This window comes from Dermacentor albipictus, chromosome 8 (assembly GCF_038994185.2).
Source record: "Dermacentor albipictus isolate Rhodes 1998 colony chromosome 8, USDA_Dalb.pri_finalv2, whole genome shotgun sequence".
NCBI classification, from domain to species: Eukaryota; Metazoa; Arthropoda; class Arachnida; order Ixodida; family Ixodidae; genus Dermacentor; species Dermacentor albipictus.
Genome location: NC_091828.1, coordinates 6,217,091 through 6,227,664, shown reverse-complemented (window position 1 = coordinate 6,227,664; position 10,574 = coordinate 6,217,091). Strand labels below are relative to the sequence as shown.

Sequence of the window (10,574 nt, the reverse complement as noted above, 5' to 3'; positions counted from 1 at the left end):
ATGCGTGGAGTAAAGGAGGAACTTTTCGCCGGGATGGTAAGAAGCCCACCGAAGACCGTCGAAGAGTTTCTTTCTGAGGCGACGAACATCGAGAAGACACTCGAAATGCGGAACCGGCAATTCAACCGCCGTACAGGCTCTACCCACTACGCAGGAATTCAATCGCTGGCCACGGACGATCTGCGCGAGACCATCAGGGCCATTGTGCGCGAGGAACTGCGGAGGGTCTTGCCTTCGTCGCAGCCTCAAGTGGCCTCGATCGCCGACATCGTAAAAGAAGAGGTGCACCGATCGCTTGGAGTTCCTCAAGTGCAACCAGAACCGCCGCAGCCTCAGCCGCAAGCGATGAGCTACGCCGCCGTCGCCCGCCGTCAAGGTCCCCTTCCACGACCGCGCCAGGACCCCGTAACGCCGCAATTCCGTCGACCACCACCGCCGCCGCCAGCACGCCCACCCGTCGCCCAGCGCAGCTACCCGAGGAAGACAGACGTTTGGCGTGCTCCTGACCACCGCCCGCTCTGCTACCACTGCGGAGAAGCAGGTCACGTCTACCGACGATGCCCGTACCGAGAGATGGGACTGCGAGGTTTCGCCGTCAACGCGCCGCGTCCACAGCTTGGAGAGCGCCCACGTGACATCGCCGACTACCTCGCCGCCACTCAGTGGAGCCCTCGACGACCGTCCCGTTCGCCGTCACCAGGCCGCTACCTGTCGCCGCAGCGCCGACCGTACACCAGCCCAGCCCGGGGCCGCTCTGCGAGCCCATATCCGGAAAACTAAAAGCAGCAACCGATGGAGGTGCGGTTGCTGTTCGTCGAACTGACGAAGATCCTCCGCCGCCGACGAAGACGACGAAGAGACCATCTCGACGACCTAATGACGACACGCCGCCATCCCGAAGAAGTCGGGAAGCCAAGACTACACCGACGAAAGACGACTTGACGACGCAACGTTCCAGCTTCAGTTCAACACGACGCAGCCGTGATCCGACGCCAAGACCCAACTGCAACGCCAGACAAAGAACAACCGACCTCGACGTGCTTCTCGACGGCCACGCAGTCACTGCCTTAGTCGACACAGGGGCCGATTACTCCGTAATGAGTGGACACATCGCCGCCCAGTTGAAGAAAGTTAAGACCGCATGGGAAGGCCCTCAGATTCGAACCGCTGGAGGACACCTCATCACGCCGACTGGGATCTGCACGGCAAGAATAACCATTCATGACCGGACTTACCCTGCCACCTTCGTTATCCTCCAACAGTGTTCACGAGACGTCATTCTCGGTATGGACTTCCTCAACCAACACGGCGCAGTCATCGACCTGAAGTCGAAGTCAATAACACTGTCGGAAGATCATGCTATACCGCCGGAGAGCCCTCGTAGTCACCACGCCTTGAGTGTGCTCGAAGAGCAAGTGAGCATCCCGCCTCGCTGCAGCATGGTTATTTCGGTCAGCACCGAAACACCCGCTGACGTAGAAGGCGTCATCGAAGGCGACCAACGTCTACTGCTAGACCGTGAAATTTGCGTCGCAAGAGGGATTGCTCGACTGCATGAAGGGAAAACTGAAGTGTTGCTGACAAACTTCAGCCAGGAGTTCAAGCACATCAACAAGGGCACGACGATCGCGTACATCGAGGAAATTCTGGAAACAAGTAATGCGTTTGTCCTCTCGGATTCCACCGCATCTACCCCGACGACTGTGGTTCCCGAACCAGACTACGACATTAATCCAAATCTCCCTATGATTAGGCAACAGGAGCTCAGAAGTCGGCTCCGACGATACAAAGGCTGCTTTTCGACGTCATCGAGGATTCGACAAACACCAGTCGCCAAGCATCGCATAATCACCGAGGAATGCGCTCGACCACTCCGTCAGAGCCCTTACCGCGTTTCGCCGCGAGAACGCGAAGCTATAAGAGAACAAGTCGACGAAATGCTGCGCGACGACATCATCCAGCCGTCGAAAAGCCCGTGGGCATCCCCTGTTGTCCTGGTGAAGAAAAAGGACGGAACCCTGCGTTTCTGCGTCGACTATCGTCGTCTGAACAAGATCACAAAGAAGGACGTATACCCCCTCCCACGGATAGACGACGCATTGGATCGGCTCTGCAACGCCAAATACTTCTCGTCCATGGACCTCAAGTCTGGCTATTGGCAAATAGAAGTCGACGAAAGAGATCGCGAAAAGACCGCCTTCATCACCCCAGACGGCCTCTACGAGTTCAAGGTTATGCCATTCGGACTGTGCTCGGCGCCTGCAACGTTCCAGCGCGTGATGGACACGGTTTTAGCAGGATTTAAGTGGCAGACCTGTCTCGTATACTTGGATGACGTCGTCGTCTTCGCCGGAAATTTCGACGTTCACCTTAGGCGGCTTGCAACAGTACTAGAGGCCATCAGGTCATCAGGACTTACTCTGAAGCCGGAAAAGTGCCGCTTCGCTTACGAGGAGCTTCTATTTTTAGGCCACGTCATCAGCAAATCTGGAGTCCGCCCCGACCCGCAGAAGACAGCGGCCATAGCAAAGTTCCCGCAGCCCATCGACAAGAAGGCAGTGCGTAGATTTCTTGGCATGTGTGCCTACTACAGGCGATTTGTCAAGAACTTTTCGCGCATCGCTGAGCCGCTGACGCAGCTAACTAAATGTGACGTCGGGTTCAAGTGGGAAAAGCCGCAGGCCGACGCATTTCAAGAACTCAAACGACGCATGCAGTCGCCGCCCGTACTTGCGCACTTCGACGAGCACACCGATACCGAAATCCACACTGACGCCAGTAGCCTAGGCCTCGGTGCCGTCCTAGTCCAGAGAAAAGATGGACATGAACACGTGATAGCTTACGCTAGCCGGTCGTTGTCAAAAGCGGAAGGCAATTATTCTACAACCGAAAAGGAATGCCTCGCCATCGTTTGGGCTACAGCGAAATTTCGCCCTTACCTATATGGCAGGCCATTCAAAGTCGTCAGCGATCACCACGCCTTGTGTTGGCTGGCGAATTTAAAGGATCCCTCTGGACGGCTGGCACGGTGGAGCCTCTGACTACAAGAATACGACATCACTGTAACATACAAGTCCGGACGAAAACACTCAGACGCCGATTGCCTATCACGTGCCCCCATTGACCCGCCGCCGCAAGATGGCGAGGATGACGACGCCTTCCTTGGAATAATAAGCGCGGAAGACTTCGCCGAACAACAACGAGCGGACCCGGAGCTTAAAGGCCTCGTCGATTATTTGGAAGGGCACACCGACGTTGTCCCCAGGGCATTTAAGCGCGGATTATCTTCCTTCACGCTTCAAGACAGTCTACTCGTGAAGAAGAACTTCTCACCAGTCCGCGCCAATTACCTTCTTGTTGTCCCGTCAGGACTTCGTCCAGAAGTATTGGACGCCCTACATGACGATCCGACCGCTGGACACCTCGGATTTTCCCGGACACTATCGAGGATACAAGAAAAGTATTATTGGCCGCGCCTGACCGCCGACGTCGCCCGTTATGTCAGAACATGCCGAGACTGTCAGCGACGCAAGACCCCGCCGACAAGGCCAGCCGGATTACTACAGCCAATCGAGCCTCCTTGCCGACCATTTCAGCTGATCGGGATGGACTTGCTGGGACCCTTTCCGACGTCAATAACCGGAAATAAGTGGATCGTCGTGGCGACGGACTACCTCACCCGCTTCGCTGAAACAAAAGCACTGCCGAAAGGTAGCGCAGCCGAAGTGGCGAAATTCTTTGTCGAAAACATCCTGCTGCGACATGGCGCCCCAGAAGTCCTCATCACCGACCGAGGCACGGCCTTTACAGCGGAGCTCACCCAAGCCATTCTGAAATACAGTCAGACAAGGCACAGGAGGACAACGGCCTACCACCCGCAGACGAATGGTCTTACGGAGCGGCTGAATAAGACCCTCGCCGACATGCTAGCGATGTACGTCGACGTCGAACACAAGACCTGGGATGCCGTCCTGCCGTACGTAACATTCGCTTATAACACGGCGGTACAAGAAACAACACAGATCACGCCGTTCAAGCTGGTCTACGGCAGGAACCCGACGACGACGCTTGACGCCATGCTGCCGCATGTAACTGACGAAGAGAATGTTGACGTCGCTAGCTATCTCCAGCGCGCCGAAGAAGCCCGACAGCTCGCCCGCCTACGGATCAAGACCCAGCAGCGTACCGACAGCCGACACTACAACCTCCGACGACGCTTCGTCGAGTACCAGCCCGGCGACCGTGTTTGGGTATGGACCCCGATACGCCGGCGAGGACTCAGTGAGAAGCTGCTGCGACGCTATTTCGGACCCTACAAGGTCATCCGACGCATTGGCGCACTAGACTATGAGGTCGTGCCAGACGGCATTTCGCACTCACAGCGGCGCCGCGCACGATCTGAAGTGGTCCACGTGGTGCGCCTTAAACCATTTTACGGACGCTGATGAACTTCCTTAGTTTGTTGTTTTCTTTGATACGAGTGCTTTTCTTTGTTACTTTCGTTTGTTTGCAGCATCGGGTCGATGCTTTTTAAGAGGGGGGTAATGACACGTGTACTTATCTTTATCGGGCAACCACGTTTCGCCGCTTAACAACTGTAATCGCAGAGCGAGGGACGCGCCTGCATGTATCCGACGTTTCTGGAAAGTTATCGACGCTTCTATCCGCGTGTCTGTTGTCGCCGAACCTTGTGTTATCAGATTTCATCGCGTGACACGAATGGTGTAGAACTTTGTGGAAGACACGCGGGTCCCATCAGTTAATCTGGAACATTCGATGACTGATCTATAAAAGCCGACGCGCTTGACCCGCTGATCAGATTTTCGACGATCGCCGAGCGTGTTCGCCGCTATCGTTGCGCTATAAGTGTAGCCTGTTTTGTGGGCACAGGTTCGCCCAATAAAAGTTAGTTTTCTTGTTCACAGTATTGCTACTGTCTTATTCAACGTCACCACCACGTGACAATATTTTTTCACTGCCATTGTCCGAAACACCGTGGACGCAACAGCAGTTGTCGGAGTCGTCAGCCAGGCACGGAACGTCTGTAGGCGAATCTCCGTAGCGAGTCGAGGCTGCGTACCGTTCGTTGCAACGGGCATGGCCACATCCGGCGTCTTTTGTGGCGCTGAAGAACGTGATCTTTCGTTAACGCCAGCGCTGCACATCGTGGAAGTGTGACGAGGCTTGTATGCGGCACACTGGATCCTGCGAAGACAGTCATGCGCAAGGTGTCCCCTCATCGTGCACTTGAAGCATCAGCCATCTTTCCTGAACATGCTGCGTTTGTCTTCGAGGCTAACTTTACTGGTGCATCGTTCGATCCTGTGGTGTTTGGCTTAACAAATGAAGCATGGTTCTGTTAATACTTCTGCCTTGTTGTGAAGAACCCTTGCAGCAGGAGTCGACGACATATTGAAGCTCGGACTGTGTTTAGGACGTGTTTCGTTCAACCTTGATGTTCTAGTCCTTGCGCACCTCTCTCTACATTCGACTTCTAGCTGAAGAAATTTCAGCAAGTGCTCTAACTCCTGTTCCGGTGAGTGCTGACTATTGCTTGAGCCTACCGATGGCATAGCGAATTCGATGCTCTCGCGCTTGTAATACTCTACTACCGTATCTTGAGGTATAGCTTTTAGAAGTATTTCATGTAGCATCGAAGCGTCAGATGAAGAGCTCACGCAATGGTTTGCAAGTCGGTTGAGTCGAATGTCTTCGAGCAACTTCCGCAAGCCTGTAACGTTATTCGAAGATGCCACCAATCCGAGCATTTGTAGGTTTTCCAAGAGCTTCTGCTCAATCAACTTGCGGTTGCCGTAGCGCTGCTTCAATATTCAAGTGCGTCGCTGTAGCTTGATTCCATCACTTCGATTCCGGCGACCGCTTGAGCAGCAGTTCCGAAAGTAGCGAAATCAGGTAAAGGAAGAGATCCGTGTCGGTCAGCCGCAGGTTCTCGTAAGGAGAATGAAGAAACATATCCCATAACGGCTGCCATCGGGTGCTCGTTCCGTCGAAGCGTATAAGTTCTGACTTCGGTAACCTAGCACCAAGCTCACGCTGTGAACGTGTCGTGTCTGTCGAGGAAGCAGACGCTTGGTTGCCGTCAGATGCGGTCGGTGGCTGAATTGTCGGAGGCGAGGAGGGAACCTTGAGCATGTCGATATTGTGCTCGAGCAAGGCCAAAGCGCTGGCAGCAGCGCCTTCATATTCCATGACGGAATGATAATTACCTCTGGCTTGCTCGTCACTCATGAATATTTCCAACTCGGCCTTGAGTACGAATAACTCTGACTTCGTCACCTTTAACCGGCTATGCAGGACTCGAAGGGCACAAAGGTCGAACTATCCGGATTGAATTATCTCGTTCACCTAAGTAATGATACTCGTGCTGTGCGCTCGGGAAGAAGTCCGCTTGTTCTTGATGCGCTCCATGATGGTCTGGCTGCAGAGGTCTCTCCCAGACAAAGCCACAAGTTGCAAAGATGCTGGCTGGCTTCCCGGGTTTTCGGCACCAAACACAATGTGGGAAAAGACTCCTCTGCCAGATTTATTATCGCAGAGTGTTAAGCCGTCCTAACATGGCGTAGTCAAGGTCACAAGCCTAATATCAGCATTCTCCCCGGACGCGAGACCATCTCTGTCTTCCTCTCCTTCGATGCGCCGCGCGAGCATGACTTCCAAAAGACGCCTTATGTTACGGGAAGAAATACTGAGGAAGTATTGGTAACACTGACTGACTGTGATCGCTTACTAAGAAATTCTTTTATCCATGTTACGACATTGGGGTGGAAGTTCATTTGAGAAAGTTTTAATAATAACCGTTGAGGAGCTACTTTATCAAACGCCTTTGCAAAGTCAAGAAGAATTACGTCGGTCACAGTGTTAGTATCACGATTTGAGTGTAGGTCATCAAGAAATCTACCTAATTGAATGTCACATGACAGGCCTTTAGAGAAGTCATGCTGCGATGGATGTAAATATTATTACTGCCTAGGAAATTCAATACGTGAGTATATGACGTGTTTCATTATTTTGCAAGCGCCACTAGTTATGGATGTGGGACGATAATTTAAGGGTGAATTATGGTTACCTGATTTGTAGACTGGAACGACCTTGCTCTTTTTCCACTTGTTTGGGAGCGTGCCTGATGATAGTCCTTTGGGAATGCAGCCGGGATGAATACATGGCAGAGATGCGCTTCGTGTTTTTTTTTAAAGCTTTTAAGTGATACCGTCAACAACGGCTGATGGGGATAATTAGTGATTATCAATGAGTGCGGATATTTCATCTGGTGAAAAAAATATTAACCGCCATTGGAGACATGACAGCAACAGGAAAAGCAGGAAGAAGCATGTGGGGTTCGGTGGGGAAAACAACTGAATATGCATCATTAAACAGTTTGGTACAGTGAAGATCAGGTAAAATTTCACCATTTTCGAAATTCTGACACCAGAGGATGACTGGGGACTGATTACCAGTCAAAATTTTTTTGTAATACTGCTGAGCATGCGGGGTAGGTCTGAATGAAATAATGAGCGCATTTGTTGCCGGATAGCTACCAGGTAGGCACGTCAGGTAAGTAGTATATTTCCCAGAATATACGGCTTGGCCTCAGTTTAGCGGAGCGAAATAGAAGTTTCTTGTTATTTTCCAGTTTTTTTTTTCATGCGCACGCTCGTGAATCATTGTCTGTTGCGATTAGGGTGAAGTAGGATAGTTGGTGTAAACTGCGCAACGAGGTTAGTCATCTTATTTTGGAAGAGCCACCAGTTTTCTGGTATCGAGTGATTTCCAAAACCTAACGCAAATGATTGATAGAATGTGGCTAGTTCGTTGTTCATCGTGGCATAATTCCCTTTTTCGTACAGGCGGATTGTTTTCTGATCCGAATGACGAACTATAGGTGAAAAAGAGACAACAGCATGAATTATTTTGTGATCACTTATTTCGCGCAGGTAGCTAATGGAGCACATTCTTTCAGGATGAGCGGCTAGTACGAGGTCTAGGATGTCAGCAGTGCCATGAGCTGCTCGCGTTGGTTCTGTTATCATCTGGGAGAGATTAAAATTAAGGCGGATATCGAAGAATTCTCTAGCTCCTATCATACTCGTAACTGTGCTAGAATAATTTGACAAATTTACATATGGGCAATTGAAATCCCCAAAAAGCAGAATGCAAGCTTTCGGGAATTTTTAGTGTTAGGTTGTACTCGGCATCATATAAGAAAACGCAGAAGCAACTCACCAAGTAGAGCATTCCCCTTTATGATCAATGCCGTCTCTTGGTTGCAATCGCTGTCGGTCGAAGTAATATAACCGCTTCTGGCTTTTTTCATTTCTGTTTCCTTGCCTCTAAAATTACTTCGTTCCCGCTTCCGTTTTCAACTGAATATATATGCGGCGAAAACATTCCTGGCTTCGCAAATGGCCTTCTTTATTTGTGGCACCATTTCCTTAGGCTTCTTCCAGTTATCGCTCGAAGTCCAGTTAGAAAATACTTGCTGGAAGTCGTTAGTTCCCATAAAGTAGCTGCACAATCTTTGGTATGAACGTGCAACTGGACAAAAGAGATATTTTTGTCTGGTTATATAAAACTTCCCTAATTTCGAACACGTCTATATTGCCAAGGAGTACCTCATTATCGGCGTATCGTCGACTAGCCAACAATCTGTACCGAGAATGATCTGCCTTGAATCCAAAAAGCGTTTCTATGTGCAAAATCAACAGCTACTGCGAAGTCAGCCCAAGCAGTGATTCCGTGGGGCATACACTTACCGTGCCAAGTGCTTAAACTCTGATCTTTTACCTGGCAAAAGCGCGATCGCGGAAGGCTCCAGATTAACATTTTTTTTAGAGTTTTTTGCCTTCCACCCAATGCGTGGCGCACGAACGTTTTATCATTGCTTCCCCCGCGGCCGGCATTGAACCCGCCACATCGACTTCAGCAGGGCAGCAGTACTGCGCGAAAAGTTCGCGTTTGGTCTAGCGAGAGCAACATTTCTATGCGATGTGTCAATCAGATAAGGTGGGGTCTGCATATCAATGTGAAGCATTATTTCTTGAAATGGCGGATCTGGAAAAAAGGAACCACACAACTCTCCCCTCTCCCTACCCCGCACCCTATCTCCAGGACTGAGAAATGGCGGTACTTGTGCGCTGGAAAATGCAAAAATTCAGCACCACACGTGCCCCCGCCCCCTGTATTATGGGTGTCGTTGAGCACCTCCCCGCCCCATCTCACGTAATGCTACTCGTGACCCGCCAACAATTTATGTCCAGTTGCATTTGTACAGGTGACTCACATGATGCAGTTCGACCCATACGAGGATGTTATAGCCACCGTTCAGTTCACCCTTGACATCGTGTACATGCTGGTGGGCTTCGTGGTGGTCTCCTTCTCGGCGGCTGCCGTCTGCAAGGCGTACGATGACTCGCTCCCACAAGTCAACCACCTCGCAGCCGTGCACTGTGCGGTGGCTCCTGTCCCGAACCAGGCGTTCCTGGAGCAGGCCTCCCTGCTCATGTCGCAGATGCAGACTAGGGACGTCTCCCTGACGGCATGGAAGTTCTACGAGCTCAACCGCGCCGCTCTCGTCACGACAGGAGGCGCCGTGGCGACTTACGTGGTGGTCGTCCTCCAGATGGCCCCGTCTTTTTTGGAGGCCGCGGAAGCATGAAACATTTGTTGCTCGAGCTGCCTGAAAAAGCCGCATTGAAGCGGACAACCGAAATTTCATTGTAAGTTCGGTAGTAGAACATAGTATAAAAGCGCTTCATTCCTAAAGGCTCCAGTTATTGAAGCTAGGTTACTCTTGTCACGAGCACCGAGTTTTGGGCTGGTTGGTTACGCATAGCAGATCACGGTCAAGTGCGCACAAACAAAGACATGGTTAGGGGTAGACAAAAGAAGCGCTTACTTTCAACTAATTTTGATTTTACAAAATCGCATCTTTCGAACACTTTCCTTCAGGACCTCACAAGACCGAAATGCCGACATCAGGTGGCCATGCTCAGAAACTTAGTTGCTTTGGACGACAGAAAAACAGAAGGTGCCCTGACACACAACAGACCCACCTTCCTAATGTAATTTGCTTCAGTTATCCCCTTGGAATACTGTGGAAGATAGTCGCCAAAAATAAGATTCAGGATGTCAGGAAGAATACGGAAGCAGATTGCATTAAAAAGGCAGGTGTGTTGTGTGCCAGAACACCTTCTGTTTTTCAGTCGTCCAAAGAAACTAAGTTTCCGAGCTTGGCCAACTGGGGACCCAGGACCTAAACCTATTCTGATATGTTTTTATTCCAATCTCCGGACGTCTGAGCACACCAATCAAATGCTCTCCCCGTTTATAAGAGGTCACTTTTGTTTGCTTGAAAAATAAATAGCATTCCCTACACTGGGCAGCTTGTCTTATTTAATTGGCTTACAAGAGACAATGAACATGCTCGAGTGGAGAATGATTCAATGAAGCCGAGCCACTTCACAGAAAATGGTTAACTGGATGAAGAGGGTGGCGCTGGCGTCTGCGATTGGTTCGGTTTCCCTTACTTAGTTTGCGGTGGCTGGTCGAAAATCGTG

General features: G+C 50.9%; 1 protein-coding gene across 1 annotated transcript; it reads left to right on the top strand.

The window, feature by feature from the left end:
• Positions 1-5,025: 5,025 nt before the first annotated feature.
• LOC135910453 (uncharacterized) lies at positions 5,026-10,258 on the top strand. Its single transcript, XM_065442489.1, has 2 exons — positions 5,026-5,536; positions 9,290-10,258. The coding sequence occupies exon 2, from the start codon at positions 9,299-9,301 to the stop codon at positions 9,671-9,673; it is 375 nt and encodes a 124-aa protein (XP_065298561.1). The 5' UTR covers positions 5,026-5,536; positions 9,290-9,298; the 3' UTR covers positions 9,674-10,258.
• Positions 10,259-10,574: the final 316 nt, after the last annotated feature.

What these genes read in the sequence shown, in the direction of transcription:
- LOC135910453 (XM_065442489.1), top strand. Translation starts at nt 9,299, where the DNA reads ATGATGCAGTTCGACCCATACGAGGATGTTATAGCCACCGTTCAGTTC.